This window comes from Etheostoma spectabile, chromosome 12 (assembly GCF_008692095.1).
Source record: "Etheostoma spectabile isolate EspeVRDwgs_2016 chromosome 12, UIUC_Espe_1.0, whole genome shotgun sequence".
NCBI classification, from domain to species: Eukaryota; Metazoa; Chordata; class Actinopteri; order Perciformes; family Percidae; genus Etheostoma; species Etheostoma spectabile.
Genome location: NC_045744.1, coordinates 10,635,708 through 10,659,206, shown reverse-complemented (window position 1 = coordinate 10,659,206; position 23,499 = coordinate 10,635,708). Strand labels below are relative to the sequence as shown.

At 37.4% G+C, this 23,499-nt stretch overlaps 1 protein-coding gene across 2 annotated transcripts in view; it reads left to right on the top strand.

Moving 5' to 3' along the window:
* The window catches only part of LOC116699502 (corticotropin-releasing factor receptor 2), a 28,203-nt gene extending 4,704 nt beyond the window's left edge, over nt 1–23,499 (top strand). The window contains exons 1-11 of one of the 2 annotated variants that reach the window (XM_032532125.1): nt 10,910–11,037; nt 11,126–11,211; nt 11,788–11,894; nt 12,596–12,713; nt 12,866–13,019; nt 17,909–17,969; nt 18,068–18,140; nt 18,682–18,767; nt 20,120–20,255; nt 21,229–21,270; nt 22,775–23,499. In XM_032532125.1, coding sequence (XP_032388016.1) covers nt 11,146–11,211; nt 11,788–11,894; nt 12,596–12,713; nt 12,866–13,019; nt 17,909–17,969; nt 18,068–18,140; nt 18,682–18,767; nt 20,120–20,255; nt 21,229–21,270; nt 22,775–22,915 — 984 coding nt within the window. In that variant the 5' untranslated portion in view covers nt 10,910–11,037; nt 11,126–11,145 and the 3' untranslated portion in view covers nt 22,916–23,499. Of the gene's footprint in view, nt 1–10,909; nt 11,038–11,125; nt 11,212–11,787; nt 11,895–12,595; nt 12,714–12,865; nt 13,020–17,908; nt 17,970–18,067; nt 18,141–18,681; nt 18,768–20,119; nt 20,256–21,228; nt 21,271–22,774 lie in introns of those variants that run through there. The other variant, XM_032532124.1, reaches the window with a different exon arrangement.

Genomic DNA, 23,499 nt, shown 5'->3' with positions numbered 1-23,499 from the left:
ACAGTCAGTATATGACCATTGGGACTAACAACAGCATCTTTTTCATTTGCCTCCTTGGACTGTGTCAGAGCTTAACATTTTATGCTATGGGATTGCATATGTGTGTATATTGTGAGTAATTTCAAAGTTTTTTTGTAGTACATTCAAAATGAACAGCGGAGTAAGTTTGACGGCAGCACATGTTACAATTCTCTTACAAAATCCTGAGGGTTTACAGACTTCAAAGGCCTGTTCAGGTAAGGGGATGCAATTCCTTCCAATTTCGTGGAGCATATATAAATATTAATATGTGTGAAGTGGTCTAAAAGGTTTATGCATTTTTAAACCTTTCTGTGTCCTATTTCATTTGGTGCGTTTATTCAGCTCTCCGGATTGCTAGAAAAGCACATCACTGAAGTTGAATCAGAGTTGTTAGATGTGGTTTGAGGTCATTCATTGTCTCTACTTTGTCACTATCATGAGATGTGTTTTCTGTCAAGCCTTAGGCAAGACAAGATGTTGACAGTAGTAAGAGATGAATGCTACCTCTGTGTTTGAGTTCAATGTCACTGAGGCGACATGCTGTCAGCACAGAAAAGTAAACAGAGTTTGAATTCAGGATCACTGTTTCTATGAAAAAACATTGTTGATTCTCTTATCAGGATTAATACAGTCCGAGACATATCAGCGCCAAGGTGTGTATCAGATTCAGAGAGAGGAGTGGAGCTGCTGCAGGGTTGCTTGTTGGGGTTACAGCTTGATGCTTTATTTAAAATCAGAGGTGAGTCTGTGCAACATTACCTTGTCATTCGGAGGTAAACATAAAACTGAACTAAATCAATGAATAAACAAAGACCTGGGAAATCATCAGACATGGAATTGCGAATTGTTTTTTATCATATGTGAGAAAGCACCAAACATCTGAAGCGATCCTTCTGCTTGTTAAAGGCTTACTCTTGTGTATCATCAGCATAACCTAATGACCAATAACGTTTTTGATGACAGGCTAAATAAGTGCAATAATGCTTTGCATGTTCTTGTCATTGGGAGCTGTCCTGTCCACATATTTCCCTTGTGGAGGAATAATATAAAACCTGTATTTCTACCTTAAATGACATGCACTGACGCCAATGTACAAAGTGCACATTTAAAGATGGTTACAAATGGTTTAAAATTTCCAAACCACACAACATCTTATTTTTCCATGCATGGTTTATCATGCAGCAAATCACTCATTTCTGGCTGCTACAACTGGGGCAATTTTTCTTTGCAGTGATTGCACAAAAAAACCCTCTGTAAAGCTCTAAAGAATGTACCTCGCTTTAAATTGTTGATCTACTTCTCCACAGTGAGACTGGGTAAGAGGTTAGTCAGTCAATAAATTTAGGTCAGCATGTGTGTGGCAAACATTTCACCAGCCATTGCACACCAAGTTCCCCAGGGGGTCCACTCAGTATAAGACTCCCATGGCAGCACACACCACAGGCTCAGCATCCACACAAACACTACAGTACAAGACTTAAACTGACATTTTTTAAGCATCTGCAATACTCACAACCATGGTTACTTTTAATGAGAATAGAGCTCTAAGCTTTACATTTTAGGAATTGTATTTGTATGTTTTTTAAATAATAGTCAAGTCCCACTCTTATTCCCTTACTTTCCCTTGATAAAAAATACTTATTCAATGTATTGTCTATCATTGATCAATGATAGTGATATTCTACAAATGATTACCAAACTTGTTACACATATTCCATTGTTTTTCATAACAGGGAATCCCTTCCGGATTAGCTTTTTCACACATCAAAACTCAATGGATCGACCATTGCTTGTTAAGATCTAAAATCTCAGCATTTGTTAACAGAGGTAAGGGTGGATCAATGGTACTAATTGACGACAGTTGTTTAGTCCTCTTTTTCCATTTTGTCCCCTTGGAGATGCTTCTTCCTTTAGTTTGTGACTGTCACTGGCAAATGTGCTTATGTGTGTTACTTCATATTTGTAGTTGTGGAGGTTTGCTAGTAACTGGGGCTTTCAAATAAATTACTTTGTGCAGAATGAAGATGTATCAATTCCTGAATTAAAACAAAAATAGGTGTAATCCAGCGCAGCAACAATGTGAGTAAAATTACACATTTTTGACAATAAAAAATGACACTTGGGACTTCTGTCTTATGTATATGAAAATACTCAACTGATACAAATTAATTGCTTGATTTTAATTTTTATATAACAGTGGGCTGCTATAAATGACTTGGATAAAAGCCTTATGGAATGTGACAGAATATGCTTGCTTTTAAGCTGTGTAATGTGATATAATATGGTCTCATTATCCAGACATGCTATCTTCCATGTTTGGCTTGGTAGTTACCTTCAGGGCCACATACTCGTTTCCCACATCCTTTAGCTAATTTTCTCTCACCAGCTGACTTCAGTACAGCTGTGAAGTTTGAGAGGAAGAACAGGGCAAGCATTTGAACAATTATATTGTAATTATTCCTAATGTGTCATGAGGAGAAACAGGAAAGCTTGAAAGACACAGCTCTGAGTAAAACGTTACCCAGCAACACATCCTCAGGTTCTGTTGGCCTGTCTGATACACTGGTCATCACTCAAGGCACAAGGCTGTTGGAGAGAGTTGCAGTGTTCACTGCTGAACAAGAGGCAATAGGCTGACAGTAACCTATACTCCCTTCCATTGTAATTATTCATGTTGTGATTTTTAGACAATGTGCAGTGAAGCTACTTGTCAAGCTTATATCCAAACCTTTAGTTGTTCATCCATCCAAATGATCACACTGGATGTTGAAATTGGCCTAGTTTATCTGCCCCAAACAGTTGGTGGAAACACGCTAAATCTCTTTTTGCAACATTTTAAAAGTTTGCTTTGAATTTGCTTGATAATTAAATAGTTCTTAATACGAGTACGTATCCTCACCTTGCACTGTGCGTCATGCCTCTGACATGTTGTCCAGCTGGGGGCATACATGCAATTTTATGCCAAGACCCTCACAACCTTTCAAAATCAGCAAATTCTTAAATCAAACAATCTTTACTGAGAGGAATAACAATTGTATTAGGTAAGTCTTCTCTAACTCTTTCTCTCTCACTGGGCTTGCATATTCCAGCCGACTGACTCTGAAACCCAAATAAAACCTGCTCCCTTCCTATGAATTCAACCGAGAAAAGCTGCTGTCTTTTCACTTTCAATTCTCTTCTAGAAAATAATCCCCCCATTAGACAACTGAGGATGTTCAGATCCACCCATGTCTGTAATGGCTACACAACCTCAGGGCAGAAGCAAGTAAGACAATAAACCTATGTCGTGTATGTACACCATGCTCCTTCCTGTTAGTTAATTTATAAAATTCAGTAAACCATGTCAAGTGTAATGGTCGTGCCAGCCATAGTTCTTTCCTCTTTTCCCTCACAGGGAAAATAATTATTTAGGCCAAACTCTACGATTGACATTTTATGAGACATAAATATCATCAAACCCCGGATTAGACAAAAAACAGAAATCTCACAAACGTGTTCCGTAACCTCAAATTGTCTGCTGACGTCCTACTCCAAGATGTGTTAAAATTTGGCCCCAAAACTGAACAAGGTATTTTTTGTGAATTGGTATATGTTTTAAGGTTGCTCAGTCTCTATTTTGCCACAGGAAATTGCCTCTGCAACACATCAGAACAGAAACGTTCCCTGATCCAGGTCACCAAGTCACAGACTGCTGTTTTTTTCCAAGTCCTTCAGAAAATATCAAACATCACTCCCTACATGGCAATCTGTGGCATATCACGAGGCCAAAATAAGTGTTGTGCAGTTGTTTAATTAATTTCTTAATAATAATAATTTAAAAAAAGACACGATTATGACTCTTCAGAAGAGGTAATTATCTTCACTTGAGTTTCTGTGCGGGAAAGTCACCGGACATCACAATCTTCTGGACACAGCCATACTGAGAAATACAGAATTTTTGTGGAGCTCACAGTCTTTTTTAGCGGCGGTCAATGGGGAAACTGTGTTTGGGCCACAGGGGTATTTTTTCTTGCAACACCACATGTGGCCACTGAAAATAAATTGGCAGCATGGCTGAGTGGCAGCTCCCTATCCAGTTTAATAATACATCCATAGGCTGTAATTAAGCACAGCAGTGCTTTCAGCTTAATGTTAATATCGACATGCTAACACGCTCAAAAAGCAATGTTAATATGCTAATGTGAAAATGGTAATATTTACCATGTTCATTCTTGCTAACATCCAATTATTAACTTCTCTCTGTTTTAGATCATTGGAAAGTGGATATCTTTGGCTTTTGGACAATTGGTCTGCCAAAACAAGCAAGCAATTGACAGACATCCCTAGATGTTGAGATATTTCAGTATGTATGCATGTACGCTAATATATGTTAAATAATGGATCATTATACAAATAGTTGTATACTTGGCTTTGAGAACATTGCTAGAGTACAGCAATCAATATGTATTGCATGCACAGTTCATTTGAGACCAATCTTTTTACTTTGACACTGATCATTTATAATGGAGCCGTCAGTTATTAACATATTCTATACCTGAATGATTTTTTGAGTATTTGCTTAATTTGCTAAATACTATGGATGATAGAATAAACCCATATTGGGTGAGTAAAAAGGTTTTGACATATTTTCAAAGATGTGTTTAGGTATAAGTTTAGTATACAGATAAGCACAGAAGTAATAACATGAAGCTATGACTTTGCAGGTGACTTATTATTATAATATCTGCCTTTTGGGAAACTTGAAACAGCAAGAGTATGATTACACTGATAAGAATGTGTGTGAAATTTAGCTGTTTCTTTTTACATGTTGTCAGCTGGCTTTACTGGCAGTGTTCTTTGTTCTGCTTGCTCCATATATTCATGACTTGACAAAAAAAGAAAATGAGGGTTATACATTAGCATCAGATTGTTCCCATGGTTTCTTGGCCTTTTAAAAACAGTGTATTAATATCAAGAACTGCAGCATTATGTGGATGGGAAACTATAGAGCTGAAGTCAGGAATCATTCCAAACGTGAAGGCAAAATAGCCAAGGGAGCATGTCAGTTTTTGTCAGTAGCTTTCTCTTTCTTTATCATTCAAACCAACTATTTACATCTAGACCGCTTCCAATTGAGTGTACAACCACCTTAAAAATATATTGCCTAGTAAGCCCAATAGCTTTTCTGTCTCATTACAAAAACATTTAAGATCAACTCAATCAATGATGAAAAGGATTTCTCATATGTTTCCCCCCTCCTTGTTTGAACGACAAGTGAGTTGCAAAAGCCACTGGGAGAAATTTAAACATCCAAAAGCAGAGAAGTGAATTTCCCTGCTGACCCAGCTGCACACTTGCTCCATCCTGAAGACAAACTGCATGAAAAAAAACAGTGTGGTCTGGTACAGAAAATATATTTTTCTTTTGAGGATTTAGAATTTAGTTTTTTAAACTTTTGTTTATTTTGCTTATTTGCTAATAACTTTCCAACGAATATATCCCTGCACTCTCTATGCAGCATGGGTTTAGGACAAAGGCATCATTGCCACTGTACAGAACTATATGTCCCTGCAAAGGATGGCAGCAGCTGGTTGGCCGGGCAAGCAGCCAAAGCATTTAGACTAACCCCACATGTTTTTTGTTGATTGGCTCAGTGGAGGTTGACCTGAGCTTGTGAGGTTGGATGGTCCGTGCCGGTGCTCCACATTCTCAGACACCCTAAGAAATGTCTTTCTTTAAAGACGAGCATGACTCAGAGGCGTGCAGTCCCTATGAGAAAACAGATTTTTCATACTGTACTCTGGCAGTTTCCTTGCACTATTCTGCCTCGTCTTCTTGGCTCTAATACAAATGAGCACTTTTTCTGTCAGATTCAAAGATGACAAAAATGTTAGTTATGCCTCCAAGATGTATATTAAACTACAAGAAGACGTTACATTCTGAGCAAATTGTCAGTAACATTTCTGCACAAGCCACAGATGTGCTAGACACAGAAAAATGTTGAACCTCTTTCCTTACTCCCCTTCTGCAGTTCCCGTTATAGAAGCCATGAGTGCGCTTCAACATTTCTTTTCAGGGAAAAGATGACAAAACAAAGATATTCAGCACAGTTTGATTTATACACTTTAACATTTATTTGAAATGCAGCTTAATGCGACAGCTTACCCTTCCTGGAGTAGTTCAAATGACATAATTAGATGCATAAACAATCCCTGAAAACAAACTATTTTTATTAAGAGGCATATCAATTTAGCTTTGTAAGCAATGATGTACTACTGGTAGATGTCAGAAGAAATGCATATGTTTAAAAAAATAAAAAATGCACAGATCAGAGTTTAATGTAGAGTATACCTTTTGATGTACTGGATGTGTTACTTTATGGCTATATTCTGGGATTTCACTACCTTCTCAGGATAAACCTCCCAGAGCTGAATTTTAGGTAATCCAGTCATGTTTGGAGCATGTGCTGATAATGCCAGAAAGCCAGGGACTTGCAGGGGACTTTGATGTGAAAAGGATCAGCACCTCTGACAAAATGTATCACAGAAAATGTGAGAAGGATGGGACATAATTTTTTTGTGAAGTGGTTTAGCTGCCATGTTCTGTTTGATCAAACTTGTGTCAATCAAGGGCTTGGGAACAGTTTCATTTTAACGTTTGGATGTTGGCATGTTTGTGCTGACAAGTTAGACTTACTAATACTTTACGATCTGAACCCCAGGTCATTTGAGCAATTAATATGTGATATTTGGAAACTAGAGGCAGTCTGAAAATTTCTCTCAAGATAAAGAACAGTTTTAGTTTTCCATTAAACTGCTCTCAGAGAGAGTGCCTTCTTCCTCCTTTTATATGTGATTTAATTCTCTATAAATAGTAATAAACAGTTGGAACAACACCAAGACTTTTAAAAAAGGACACTTTTGCATCCAAGACAAAAAAGGCAGTGGAGGTTACGATGACCCACAAGCAAAAACAACAGACTAGGAGTTGAGATGCAAGCCCCGAGTTGATAAGAACTACACTGACAATTTAAAAGAATCGCGACCTAGAAACTTCTTTTAAAACAGTTCCAGACAGTTACCAAAAATTTAGTTCTTTCTGTGAGTGGCTCCCCAGAAAACCATCTTAATGAAAAAAGATGATAAGGAAAGATCAGGGGCAGCTTTTCTGATAATGATGGATTTTAGAAGTTAAAAGTGTTTTCTAATAGCATTTTTATAGCTTTCATAAATGTCAACACACATTTCCCAAACCAGCTCTTAAGAGTGAATGCATTCACTTGCCATTAAAAGCTTCTGAATATGGCTATCTGGGGTGCTGAAGGATACTGAACAATCTTTGAAGTGTAGCCGTGCTGTGTTAACAGTACATAAAACGTAAATGTTTCTACTTAGAATTATTTAGCGGTAGTTTTTAAAGACAGGTTTTTATAGACTGATCATACTATTTTAATGAATATGCTATTTATTCCTTCATCATGCTCTTTTCTAAATACAAAATGTGTTTGTAGTCTTTTCACGGCTTAATGTCCTTACTTGCCCGGTGAGGTCTGTGTATGTGACATGGCAGTTTTCCTCCAGTTTCTGCTGCCTAAATGAAATATCAAACTGCAATGAGCTGTTTGATTCCCATGCCTACTTTACTCTGTCTCCAGCTCATAAAATTACATTTCAAATGGCTAGAAGGACATGCCGCTGAAACTGGCTCACATGTGCTGTCGCTGAACTTCAAGAAATTCTAGCCTTTCATTTTTTTGTGTAATTTGAAACTTACCAGAATAGAAGGATCACAATTTTACTGACTATTTCAAGTGGGTAACTGTGATCAGCAGCTTGGTGCTTTGAGGAGGCGTGTAGTAGCAGCCATGTTATATTTTGTGTTTTATCCATCCATCAGGAAACCGACCTCCTGTCTCAAAAGAAACATAAAACTTAAGAGAAAAATAACAAACTAAATCACAGAGCAATCAAATGACAGACAAAGAAGACAGGCTTACACAACCTTTAAGTGAAAAATATTGTACTGTATTATTCCTAAGTCCCATGGTTGATGGTTCAGCAACAATCCAAAGAAAGAAACAGGTCAAGCTCTGCAGCTGTGAAGACACAGACCATTTGGTTTGCCTTTCAGATTAGTTCTGAGGAATCTGTCACACATGTATAACTCAATAAATAACTCAATGATTTTAATCCCCCAATTGAAGTGCCACTTATGCAACAATCAATTCATGCTAAAGTTATGTAATAAGACAAACATTTCCCCCTTCATCTCAACAAACAAGCTTTCAGTCTTTATATGGTGTTGGTTTGCATGTATGTATTCATGCATCTGAGAAAAGGAAGGATTTGGCTGGGTGGTTGGCAGAGGCAGAGGAGGTGGACAATGTTGGCACAGAGTAAGCCAGTCATTTGAGAATGTGTTGAAATGACACATTTCTTTTGTTTCCGTATACATCTGTGTGCATAAGGAAGTGGGGTTGGTGCTGCGTTGCTTCCAGCATTGTTAACACCTTTGAATGGCAGCCCCATCTCCTTACCCAAACCCCAGAGAAAACTGAGTCACTTAGTGATTTTTATTTTTTAAATATAAAGCACTGTAAAATAAATAAATGCAGAGACAAAAGCTTTATCATGCGTAATTCACAGATGGTTAGTCAGCTGCATTGAATTAGTCCTGCGCCTGAGGAATAATTCACAGGGATAAAACATACAACCTGCTCCCCTTTCTCTGTTTTCTGCAACATCACTGCTTGTTTCACAAACACTGTCTGCTATTTGGCTGAAGAGAGGAGAAAACGTCATCTTGAAAGCACCTTGTGCTACTACAATAACATTAGCTCAGTCAACTTCAAGTTGCTATATTATATTTTCCATGATTTCATTTGCAGATACAATATGTTTCAAGATGAGAATAGTGTTCTCCATCATCACCTGTCTTCTTTTAGGAAAACTCAGTAACACTCTAATAGGTCACATTCCAAGGTATTATACGTTGTAAATAATGGCTTTATTAATAGTGGATGAAGGATTTTGCTAATATAAATATGCATGATGTATTAATAAGAACAACATTTGGGTTGTTAGGTTGTGAAAAATGTGTTTGGGCTGATTTTGTATCCAGGCTACTCTAATAAATGTTGGTAATCCAGGAGTAAATAGGTTTCTCACTTCACCATCAGCCATCAAGTCTGCAGATATGTCAAAGGGCGGGTTACTTGTCTTGGATAGGGTTTTACAAAATCTATCAAGTCTTTAGTTGTTCATGATAAAATATACTGTAGTTTAGAATGCTCTCTCTAGAATGCTTTCTGAAAATATAAAGTGATATGCTGGTTAAACATGCCAAACATTAAGCGCCTGGGTAGCCCACCTGGTAGAGCAGGCGCACATGTGTAGAGGTTTACTCCTTGACGCAATGAAGTTAAAAAAAAGTAAGTTTGGCATTTAGGGAACTAGCTAATTAAGTAAAAACATCATAACAGTGCCATCTGAAGACTGATTAACAGCAATTGGGGCATACAGCCTCATAGGCCCACGAGGAACAACTGTGTTAAGTTTTGTGTCCATCACAATATGCATATCAAATCTGGTGAAGATCAGAGTAACTATGTCCGAGTTAAGGACTTCCACATATTGGGGGGAGCTATGGAGTACATAGAATACAAATGTCACATTACGTAGCATTAATTTGAATGCTAAGAATCTGACTTTGCTGCTGCCACTATTGAAAATTCGCTGTCTGCCAGGGATGTCAAATACACAGCCCGTAGTTCAGAACCGGTCTAACAAGGGTCCAATCCACTGGATGACTTTGCAAGTGTGTCAAATGTAGTAATTAATTCAATTTTTTTTTTAAATAAAATGCATTACTACTCCTACTGGTTCCCTGGGGGTTGTGCTATTCTCATAAGAGTAGCAGACCCTAAATTAACATACTGTTATAGACCCACGTGCCTACGTACAGCAGGCTACGTAAGACAACACTGTCAAGCTGAGGGTAAGTTTGTAAAGCCATTCTGAAGGCTGCGCAAAACGTGTGCTCCTGGCTTTTGGCCACATCAGCCTGACAAGGAACTCTGTGGCAAATAAGATTTTAGATCTTGATGGTATGGTTTAAGTGTTGTAGTACTCGTACTTGTGATTGGTCTCAAAAACACTCTTTGAAGGGCTCGTCTCGAAATCGATCGCATTTTTACTCTGTCTCGCCTTGGTCTTGTGTAAAGTGGACTTGGGATTTTATTTCAAGATGGTCAATGCCAAAACTGCAGGGATATCACTACATTAGCTCTGCACGGTCTAATTATATGTGGTAACATAATTACTGTGATTGAATGTAAACCTTCCTGCTTCAAATGTAATCAATAACTTAACCCATTTCTAATTTGCAAAGCATTTATTTGGAGTTCAATATCCCCGGTAAAAATAATTTGTAATCTTTTATTTTTAATAGTATAAATCACAGTTGAAGCTTTTGACAGTAAACTCATAATTGATGTGAGTTTTCATACACAATATTACAGTAACCTAGTACATGCAGTAAATGATGTGTATCTTGGAAGCACAGTGGTTTAAATGATCACTTTAAGTGTCTGGTCATAATAGAATAGAAGAAAATAACTTTTACACATTTATTGCTGCTTTTTCTCCACATAACTCTGTAGACTGTACATTTCTCAGTGTTACAGAGATAAAGGGCCTCCTGAATGTGTGGCGCGGAACTGCAAAATGACAAATTCAGTTCAAAGTTAATTATTGAAAGTGGGCTTAACAAGATATGCAAATGAACTGACAAAGGCTTTGCATTTCCAAACCATGAATACAAATTGCATCGCTGAGTTGTTTTTCTGTAACTTAGACAGATAGTAGTGCTCAACTTTAAAATACGCTCGAAGGAATTACAGGGATGTTATTGCTTACCCAATTGGCAAACACTTTACTATAACCTTGCCCTGCTCCAGCACAGACTCAACTGAATGGTGTCTGGTGGTGAATATCGATGGGAGATTTGAACAGACCAGCTAATCTTACAAATTAACAAGTACTTTAAAACAAGATCAATGTTTGCAAAATTGCTAGACTTACTACTCATTGATTTCTCATCTGTCCTTCTCACTCTTTTCTTGCAGGGAGTGCTTACAGGGAATGCATGGATAATGGAACATGGGCATTGAAAAGCAATTACTCCAATTGTGAACCCATTTTGGAGGAGAAGGTTAGTGTGATGTCACAATCCTGTTGTCCCTTACTCTGTAAGTAATCGGTTATCCATCTTAAATAAATGCTCGTCACAGCTTCTCATCATCACAGGAATGTCACACAGGGAATACCAATCAGATCTAGCCAAAGTAATGTGGTGTTTTGATTACTTAACACTTACTGAATTGAATTTTGTTTTTCTACAAACTGAAGTGCAGTTAAACTGTTTAAACGTTTATTTCCATATGACTTAACAAATACATAAGTACGGTCTTGCCTGTGTCTGTATAAGCAAAGCCCGGGGCCAAACCGTAAAACTGATGTATTACATGTAATGAGTTTTGGCCTGATTACCTCACATCATGTCTCCTAATTATGTGTATTTCTGGGCCTTGCTCTATTTTCTCAGATCATTTTAAGCCATGACATCTGAAGTGCTTTCTCTCACTTTAGTTACACCTCAAAACAAAGAAGCCTAGATAGATAAATACACCTTGGTTATAATAATGTCTTTTAGTATTGCCAACCATTTCTCTTTGTGTTATTATCCAGTAGTTGCATTCAAAAAGTAATTCACGTCTTGTTTTTACAGAGAAAATATCCAATGCATTATAAAATAGCCCTGATCATCAACTACCTAGGTCACTGTATCTCTGTGGGAGCTCTGGTCGTGGCCTTCATTCTCTTCTTGTGCTTAAGGCAAGTACAGAAATAGTCCCTATCTAAATGTGTCCTGTATGCATGAGACCGCATAGAGGACAATCAGGGAAATTCACATAATGAGCTCGGACTGCTTATCATTTGCTCACTCATGTCACATGCACATGCACCACACACACACACACACACACACACATACACACACACACACACACACACACACACACACACACACACACACACACACACACACACACACACACACACACATTGCAGATATTAAACAGCAGATATTAAACAGCTGCTGTGTTGTGCAGATGGATGTGGGCTTCTCAAATTAAATATTAAGTTCTTTCAATTACTTTTAAGACCAAAATAGTCAACATATGTTTTGAAATTAAATCTCTTAGGATTTCATAGAACAATCTAAAACTACTTAGTGATTCCCCACATTTGTTTATTCTTGGCACTTCAATGAATCTGTATTGAAATCATATGAATACACGTTACACCTTAAAGTTCCAGAAGCCTATTGAAACATGTGCATCCATGGCTACAGTGGAAGGAAGGAAGTAAATTACTGTTTGCATGTAATATTGTAGCCTCTATCTGTTATATGAATGGCCAATAACTTACAGACAGTATAATCAAAGGCCAACATTATTCAGCCCTAATCTTACTTCAAACAAGTTGTATCGACTCTATGAAAGCATGATAATAAGACATTCCTTTTATTATAGGAGTATACGATGTCTTCGAAACATCATCCACTGGAACTTGATCACCACGTTCATACTGAGAAATGTTATGTGGTTTTTGCTTCAGTTGATTGACCACAATATTCATGAGAGCAATGAGGTAACAGCATTGTTTTACAATATTGTGTACTGCATGCACTAATTGTATAAAGCCATTAGACATTCTTAAAAGGTTAAGCTACACACAACTTTATATCAAGTATTTCTGTTGCAATTTACTGAGTCTTGTGTTGTTGTTGTTGTTGTTTTCAGCCTTGGTGTCGATTAATTACAACAATATACAACTACTTTGTGGTGACAAACTTCTTCTGGATGTTTGTTGAAGGATGTTACCTACACACAGCCATCGTGATGACTTATTCAACTGATAAGCTCAGAAAGTGGGTCTTCCTTTTCATCGGCTGGTGTGAGTATGTCTATGTTGAAAGTGCATTATTAGCACTTCACTCGGTTTTTGTCTCTGCGAGATTCAGTTAGGTACACTTACAAAAATTTTAATTTTGAATGAACATAGTAAATGGCTGTAGAAGTGTTATCTTAAGCATGGGTATGTGCTTTTTGGTATAACATATTTCAAGTTTATATAATATTTTTTCTTTTGGAATAAAATGTCACATGGCATGAAAACTTCACTTTATGAGGTTTTTTTTAACATTAATTATGCATTCGCCCCAGCCTGCCTGATGGTCCCCCAGTGGCTAGAAATGATGAGAGGTGTAAACCGAGCCCTGGGTATCCTGGCTCTAGTGGCTATAATTCTGCACCAAGGCTGAATTTCAGGAAAAAGACTTCAGATTCAGTATTAGGGGACCACTAAGCTTCCAAAAGCATCCAAAAATCACCATGTCATGGGACATTTAAAATTACAGATACAGTATTAGAAGCTGAGTTGGCCAGGCCAAAAAGCCCAATTTCAAGTCCAGTCCATACTTGATACTTTCTGGCCTCAAATGCATTGATTTTGTAAATTGATATGTATTTGGTGTTTAATGACTCCAAATCAATATAATTAATTGTGTTTCAAAGCTTATTCTTTATCTTGAACACAGTCAAAGTCCATTTATTGGTTTTTAATCTTGATCTTCCTCAGCCGATTTGCACAATTGTCGTGTTCAAATTTCCATATTTACTGGTATACTGTATATGTTTTGGATTAACTGTGTATTTTTGACATAGTAATAGATGCTTACATACTCTAGATTGAAGATATTTGTAAATATCTGCTCAAAATGACCACTTTTAGAATTTGAAATAGTGTACAGATTTAAATTAAAGCCATATTGTGAAACAACTGAACCTCAGTTTCCTTTCTCTCCGATTCAAAGTAAACCTTTGCTTGACTGAAAGGACTTAATGTAAAGTCTTGAAGCAGAGGGAGACCTTTTAACGCTGCAGACTCAAGATAAGGCTTCAAGTTCATAAGAGAACAGAGCTGCAGTGATGTGTGAAAAATGACATTTTTTTGTGCTTGACTTGCAGTGATAGAATGAACATGTAGCAGATGCCCCATCACAACCACATAAATTATCCATGCTCACCTTGATTTCAACTACAGTATTAGAAAAAGTATGGTGTCAGAATATTCCATCTTGAGGCAGAAAAACATGCGCGTATGGTTTCCTGAGCCAGTCTGACATTTCCTTTCAGTCTATTTATGTAATGTACTTTGTGTGTTCTTACAGGATGAAACATATACACATACTTATACTTTAATGCATCTAGGTCATCCTAAAATGACTCAACAGAGATTTATGAAGATAAGAATGAAGTAGATTACCAGCAGATGACATATGATTGATAATGACACATCAATGACATGATTTGGGGTTTCATATTGGCTTTAAAATAGAAATGACCAAAGGCAGAAATCAATCGTATCAATCTAGTTTTAATGACTTGTTTAAAGTATGAAGTTACTGACAGCTTGTCATGATTATATTGTTTGTGCAGCTTCCTCTGTCAGTAAATTCAACAGATCAATACAAGGAAATTTACTTAGCACTCCTGCAGCAGGTGTAGGTTAAACTTGGTTTTAATCCATAATATCTGTGCACACACCATCAAGGGTACATCAAATACTGTACAGTTTTAGAATGTAATACATAAAATAGAAAAAATGACTTGTTAAAGGTCCCATATTATGCTCAAATTCAGGTTCATATTTTTTTTATATTTGGCTTTCTACTAAAACATGTTCACATGCTTCATGTTCAAATAACACATTATTTTTTCAATGGCTGCTTTTCTCATACTGTCTGTCTGAATAAACCTGTATTCAACCTCTGAAACACTTCTGTTTTGCCCAGTCTGTTCTAACTGGTCAGCCTTTTTGGGTCTTCTGCATCTGTACTTTCGAAGTCTCTGCACCATCATTGCAGCCAGGGAATCACTGTAATGGGACTGTAGCAGCATTTTTTACCAAGATACATATAATATAGTTGTGACACCACAACCATACAGACAAAGTCCTGACGATTCACTTAAAGGCACAGTTTCTAAAAACACAGTGTGCATTTCTTTGTGGATTAAGGGTTTTGATATTTTCACGGTATTTACCACCTCAACCAGCTTTATAATCATAAAACACATGGAAATCTAACTATTTACAATATAGGACAGTTAAAGCTGCAGTAGGGAGATCTGAGAAAACGTGGACTTAGCCTAAAAATTTGAACGAGCACACCTTACAGGTCCCTCCCCTTGCTCTCTGCTGCGCTACAGCCCCCCCTCCACAGCTCCTCCCCACAGCGGGGCCTGCCGTGAACGCGCAGGCTAGTAAGCAGGGCCACCGATGCTTTCCACATCCTCATGGACAATACAGGGGATTTACTCTGAGTAGGGTATAGCTTATAAAAAAATTGCTTATTTAAAATATTTCTATTAAAAGTTTTGTAAATATTTTCAATGAAAGGGTTTAAAATGATTTTTTATGTAATCGCTCATTTGTGACAACAAAGTAGCACTTTACACAATACATTACTGAATTACCTTTTGGATCTAAACTTTCAGTAGGAGTGATGAATCAGTGAGGAAGCTCAATAAGCCAAGGAATAACATCTTAGAAATATGTCTTTGGTTTTATTTTGCATATGGGTAAAATAAATCAGCTTTTTCAGAAAAGTACTCCTGCACAAGGAAATACTGAACATTTTGATTTGGACTGAAGACGATTCCTTCACGTGCCTCTGTGTCCGGGGCCATGTCTGACCTGTTGAAGGAGCACAAAGAATTTGTGTCAGACATTTGATTTACAAATTACATCCTGAGGGGGAAGAAAACGTGTTTAAAAATAATCAAAAGTAGAAGTCTGCATTGCCAAACTTCGACAGGGACAGCGCACAATTAAAGTTGTTTAACCATAGCTACATTTGTTGTGATTGACAAAAAAACATTTTGGCTTACTAATTGTAGGTATCGAAACAATATTGCTTATACGGAGGGTGAAGGAGTTAGCAAGTAAAGTTAATCTTCACCTGCTACAACATTCCTGCTGTGCCACAAGCTAACAAGCTAACTGTTAGACTTAGCAACAAGCTACAGAGTAAACTGAGATTTGCGCTATCACCAGTGTACTGAAAGTGTACTGTAACCATCGATATCTTAGTTGTGTAGTTCTTAAAAAATGAAATAAATCAAGCAGGGATACTTACATGTCAAGCAGAAATGTGGCTAACGCTAGCTCTGAATCCGTGTTGAATCCTTCTAGGAGGCGTAGCTCCCTCCACCTCTGAAAAGCCGCTTCGATGTTGACCCTCGCTTTATTTCGGGCTCGGTTTAATTCTTAAGCTCGCTTTTTGTCATCGGTCTTCTTCTGTTTGCCCGTCTTTGTTTTCTGAGCAGGTGTCACTCGAGAAATTGGCAGTTTTCCTGAAAAGTTATTTCTCCGCGATTAGCACAACTGCAGCACACTGGCAATCTTGAGCTTGAACACGGCACGCGCTGTGCGGGGGAGGGGTATGAGCGGCGCGTACACGAGAGTGATTGACACTGCTAAGACAGTCCTCCTTGCTCTGATTGGCTGTTTCTGACCGGGAGCGGTGTATTTCTGCTAGTGGCAGTAAGAGGACAGAGAGGAGCCACAGGAGCTTGATTTTTTTCACAGATTATCTGTCTCATATTCTACTGTCAGGACATAGTGACAGTTTTAACAAATATGTAAAAAATACATTTTTACAAAAGTTACCTACTGAAGCTTTAAGAGTAATCTTGAAGTAGAAACAGGAACTGTAGCGTATGGACTATATATACATATATATATATATATATATATATATATATATATATATATATATATATATATATATATATATATATATAAATACAGGTATATACATGAAGTATAATCTGTACAATTTACTTAGTTTTTATGCTTAAAACTGCTGCATTGTGGAAACCACATGCTAGTAAAGAGATTAGATTCCTCGTTGCATCCCTGATATAAGTCTTGAGAGATTGTTCATTAGAATTCATTAATGAAATGATGGAAGTGGAGCAAATTAAATCTGTCTTCCATCAGAGGCCTGATGATAGCTGGGATCCAAATAGGTTAAGACCTGTACTTGTTCAGCTCCATTAAAATGGATATTACTCATCATTTTACCTTTACAAACATTTTGTTAACTTTGTCTATAAAACATGCCGGATGTGATAAGCTTTCTGTCACCTGATTTGTACACTCACTAACAATATTTGGCTTGAAGCTAAATTAGCTTGCCAGTTCACAGGCAGAGTGAAAAGTTAAGAATGAACTGTTTGTTAAAAGAATCAGTCTCCTTGAACTACAGTTCTGTGGGGGAACAGTGAGCTATCCCAAAGGGCATTATTGCTTTTATTTTAGTACAATCTTACTGTGCAGAAAAAAGGTTCTCGTGCATCACAGTTTGTAATATGCAGACCACAGAAAAGATTAGGTTGTAGTAGACACAAGTGTTCTTGCGTAATTAAAATTAAAAGCCGTGTGAATTATCCCTATCCTATCCCTCTTAAGTCTGTTTTAAAAAGAGGATGACAGCTCAACGATTCAAGCATACTTGGTCTTTTTTTAAATAAGACTCAATAAAATAAAACCCCTTGTGCCAAGTATATGGCACTCCATCTCCTGAAATCCGAACACTGCCGTGACAGGCGCCTAATTTTTGGTGTGCAATGCCTGCTGATTTTACAGATTGGTGTTGAAATGTAATCCATGTTCAGATAGAGCCGGAATGGGCCCACGTGAATGATGGAGAAGTTACCATGCACTGTTCTTTTTCTGTTTTCTTACTAATATAAATCCTTTGGATGTCTTTACTCCAGGTATTCCATTCCCTATAATAGTAGCTTGGGCCATAGGAAAGTTTTATTATGAAAATGAACAGTAAGTATCCAATAAATAGGTATTTGTATTTGCCAATACTGTTTTCTTAAATATGTTCTTCATGTATGTATTGATTATTTGTTTCCTCCTGTCAACAGATGTTGGTTTGGTAAAGAGCCTGGAAAATATATGGACTATATTTACCAGGGACCAGTTATTCTTGTGCTACTGGTGAGTAACAACCCAGAAAGGCATTGCACTGTGCATCCTCTGCCATTATTTTTCACCTTAATTGTTAATCCATTTATCATATAACACACAATTTAAACTAACATGAGATGTATCACTAATGCCTACTTGAAGGTGTAAACTGATGAAAAAATATTGCCCTAAATGAAAATGGTTTCATAATGAAAGTCATTTACATCATGCATTTATCTTGTTAGAAAAGTGGAATTAATTTAGTTGATGGGTTCAGGCATTCCAACACATAATAATAATAAGATCTTGTGTTCATAGGAATGTATCTGATAATGATTTTGTATAAGCTGTTACCAGCATGTAGTTTGGCAACCAGTTCTGATTTATGTTCTTCTCTTACACATTGTTGTTAAGACAGGAGATGGCATTGACTTGTGTTGCCCTCTACTACTATACTCAGGATTTAATGAGCAGATTATGTTCGCTGCAGAAAATGGCTCTCGGTTTATTTCAGTGTAAGCCATTAGCATGGGGTCCAAACTAATTATTTTGTTTTTTGTTGTTTGTCTAGATAAACTTTGTTTTCCTCTTCAACATAGTACGAATACTTATGACCAAACTAAGAGCTTCAACCACATCTGAAACAATACAGTACAGGTGAGTTGATAGTTTGGATGATGTTAAAATTGTAGAAATGACATGACACGCTTTTTCTCTTCTGATTGCTCCTTACAATGACAACATGTAGTCTTTTGAGACTGAATAAACACATTTTAGCCTCAAATTAGCTGATTAGAAAGCCGACTAGAATTACATTTGTATAAATACTGTCACTGACTGGCCGCAATACAGTTTTGCCAATTTCTTCACTTTTTGCTAGCAGGATTTTTTTACAAAGCTCCCTCTACAGCTTCAAAATAGATATTTGGCAGTTCCAGTTCCTCTTTCACCGTTCCTCAATGCTTTCTCAGCTTTCTGTTTCTTCTTTGCCTGCTCAACCATGACGATAGTGTGAAAAAGTCCATTGCGACCTTGTTGCCGGTTCCTGAAGGGGCGTGTATGTGCGTGAAGCAATTTTTTACATCGCGAGACGTGATATCATTTTTTCCTACTCTAGATGTTAAATTAAAGGTAGACACTATATCATATTAAGTTGCTGTCAGCTGTACATTCACCACTTCTAAGCACACAGCAGAAGATAACTTCATCCTGAAGCGGGGCCCCTCTGTGTCTTACCCTGGGTCCAGTTGTTTAAGTGTGCTGCTAACTTATAACAGGCAACTAATAACATCATGTTGGCAAAATACCTCCGCTAATTAAATCCATACTTTAACATTAATTTATAACTGTCAAGCCACTAAGCCTGTTTGGAAATGAACGCCTCTATTGACATGTAAAACAACTTTGGGGTACAATGGTTCAGGAGAAAGCTTTAAGCAGATACCACAGGCCAAGAAATTGGCTCGTTCCAAACAGGCACTTTTTGAATGGGCACTGTACTAGTATAAAGTTAAAAATGTAAAGATTTAGAAATGCGTTGTTACCAAATAAATCATCACAAAATCATATCATTTTAAAACTGGCAACCCACCCTTTGTTTTGATTGATGGCAAAAACTTAATCTCTTGAGCATTAGTAAATTACTCATTAAGCATTTGCCTCTAGTTACATCTTATAACGTCTTAAGTGCCTAAATAAAATGTTGTACTGTATCTTGGAAGGCAAGCATCATTTCTATGTTAAAATGTATTTATTTGATAAGGACATTGCACAATTTAGTCAACATTTCTGTAAATGCGCCAGTGTTAACCAAACGGTTAATTTTTAATTGTAGTCCTTGTTGATAACATTATTATTTATATGGTGAGAGGAAACCAGAGCACCAGGAGGAAACTCACTCCAACACAGGGAGAACTTGCAAAATCCAAACACAAAGGTCCTGAAATCCAAGTTTTTATTGTAATATTTTGTATAAAGGAGGCTGCTGATTTCCCTCCCTGTCTTCACAGAAAAGCTGTGAAAGCAACACTGGTCTTGTTACCTCTGCTAGGCATCACCTACATGCTCTTCTTCGTGAATCCGGGGGAGGACGACATCTCACAAATTGTTTTCATCTATTTCAACTCCTTTTTACAGTCTTTTCAGGTAAGCCTAAGGATTATGATGCAGTATAACACTGGGCAAACTTTAAAAAAAAATCTAAATGAACAATGGGAGTTATACTGATTTCTTAATGTTTTGTTCTTTTATCACAGAGTTGTAATACTTCTTCTCAGTTATAAGTCTTATTGTGGGAAGATGATTTGTAGCATGCTGGCTGTGCTTACAGTACACACAGTGGCTTTTTGTGTTTAGCTTAACAACTTTTGGGTTTAAATGTAAGACTGAGTGGGTGGAAAAAAAACAAGCAGAGCTTATTTTCAGTGAAACATATTTGGCATGACAAGATTTTCTCCCAATATCTCTTTTAATTTATTTAGCTTTTTCTTTTTACCACTGCATCTGAATTATCTGATCTTTAATTAATGGGATACTTAACTGATAAGCATTAAGCTTTGCATCAGGAGAAACCCGGTAGTATTTTTGAATGACCGTGCTTCCCTCTCTCATGTCCCCCTGAGACTAGATGTCTTTGTATTGTGGGTCTGGAAAAAAGCCTCTGATGATGCAAAAATCGTCATTTAGGGTCATCGAAGGCATTTTTGCGCAGCGGCTGTGGACTATAAGCCAGCTAGTTGCGCATGTTTTTACCTGCCCGTAGGGCGTTGGGCACTTTGCCGAAGCAAGTTGATTGTCAGCCATCTTGGAGCTAAGCTACAGCTCTCTCTTTTCAGCAGCAAACTTTTACAACAATTTTTTTAAACTTTATGGAACCTATATTACCTGTGCACTAAATGTAGCCTGTTTCGTATGTGGTTTTATATATTTCAAATGCGTAACACCACTGGAGCTATGGTGAAACGTTGTTTCGTGTATATGGTTGAAATGACAATAAAACACACTTGTGTTGAGTTGAATGCCTCACTGTCTGTCTTTGTCTGTAAATGGTAGCCGTGGCCTGGGAGTTAGAGCAGCGTATCATTAACTTATTTTAATAGTGATGTGTCTTTTTCTGCAGGGGTTCTTTGTGTCAGTGTTTTACTGCTTTCTAAATGGAGAGGTGAGTCACTGAAGTTTTGCATCAGGCTCAGTATTTATGAAATTAATTACGTTGTGGTAATGTGTTTCTTGATCTATGATTTTAATAAAGCCCCACATGGATGCCCTTTGATTAGTTTAGTGTTTTTTTCCAACAATCCTCCTAGTTACAATTTTTGCTAAGTTCAAGCAGGGGGTAGAATCAGGAAGGAAAATAGAAGCACTTTTCCGGTGATGGCTATGCGTTTCTGCGCAGCCTCCAACTGAGCTAGACGACGTAGTTAAATGTGTCTTTAAGTTGTAAGTCTTCTGGTAGCTTTTCCAAGAGAAATTTCAATCAGTCCCAATCAGCAGAGACAGAGAGTGTAGGTATATGTTAGGAGATAACATAGAAACAGGCTAATTACTGCTAACTAACATACTAGTTAACGTTAGTAATTAAACCTAAACAGCTGATGGAAGTCCAAACTGTCTGCGAGCTTCTCCTGACAATACACTGATTTGTCAACTATGCGACGGTAAGTTGCGTGGGTATGATGCAATCGTTAGCCTAGTTTTACTTAAGAGTCTGCTCCGGAGCCATAACGTGAGGTACAACGTAATGGAGCCTTTTATACATTATCGTGTTTCTTTAGAAATAAACAACGGACAAATAGAGTCTTCAAACGCTTCAGATGTAAAGTTATTCATTGTCAAAGTGGCGCCGAAATGAATGGCAGTCAATGGGATGCTAACTGCAGGTGATGGATTTGTAGCATTAAAATGGCGCCATGGGAGCTACGCTTAGAAAGGAGAGGCTTACACCCCCTTGGCAGTATCTTCTAGTCTTGTCCATTTAAAAAATGTCAAAAAGGGTACAAAAAAGGGGTTGGGCATACCTCTCAATCCCCGTCGTTCTCCTTTTTTCAGTCCATTGGATAGTTCAACACAGTCAATACATAATCCTAACATTTCTTTTCACAATATTGTTTAAATGCCCCTAAACATATCATTTCTGTAAATTCATTTTTTTTACTCAAACAGGATTTTATATCATAGGCTTATCTGTAGGATTTAACACTGACATAATAGTTTGACATATCTGCTGAGTATTGGCTTACAGCCAGAAGACACTTCAGTTAGCATAGCATAAAGACTAGAAAAGGGAAAAACAGCTAGCCTAGCTCTGTTACAACCTTTAGCATAGATTAAACAAACAAGATGGAACATATCAACTCGTGAGCTTTCGAGATGCTGATAGACTATTTTCTTCAAATGTTAGATAGAGCAAGACTAGTGTAGCTTCTTTCCAGTCTTTTTGCTATACTATCCCAACTGTCTCTTGGCTGTTGCTTCCTATTTAATGAACATATACAAGAGTGGTATCGATCTTCTCATTAAGCACACGCATTTCCAAAAATGTCAAATTATAAATGTGTAAATAAATTTAACAAAAAGAAAAAGTTCAAAGTTTTGTTAAAACCTTTATATCACATTATTAAGTATTCATAAGTAGAATAATATCATATTCCTGTTCAACATTATAGGTACGTTCTGCAGTAAGGAAACGGTGGCACCGCTGGCAGGACAACCACGCCCTTCGAGTGCGAGTGGCTCGAGCCATGTCCATCCCCACGTCTCCAACCAGGATTAGCTTCCACAGCATCAAACAGACCACAGCTGTGTGAAAAGAAAATACTCTCCACTACAACATCTAAGGGAACAGACGTAATCGGTTTGTCTAGTACAGACGATGAAGTGTTTCACAGAACGGACTGATTCCTCCAACAAGGCCGTGATGTGTCCAGTGTGAATGAAGAGCCAGGCAATTTCTTGTGTCTGGTGAGAACAATTTATTACGTCTAAAAGAAAACTTTGACCATAAACGAAGTCCAGTGGGCACATGATTCTGGAAAATTAATGTCCGTGACATATTGTACATGTGTCAGAGTGTTTGATGTTTTCTGGTGTGTATTTAACAGCCTTAAATGGCATTATCACCAAACTGTCACATCACACAGAGTCTTATCTATCTTCTTTCCTCTTACTGCTTAGTGCTTGTTAGTGGAAGAAGATAATCCTACAGGATTTTCAGCAGGATACTTCAACAGCTCACGTACATGTAGATATCTGCTCCATTGTTACTTAGTGAGAGACATTGACCGAGCTGCACTTGAAATGCTGTCGACTTTATATTTAGTGCATTAAAGGATGAAAGAAAGAAAGGATAATTAAACATCAAAAAACTATTTGGTTTAAAAGACATAAGATT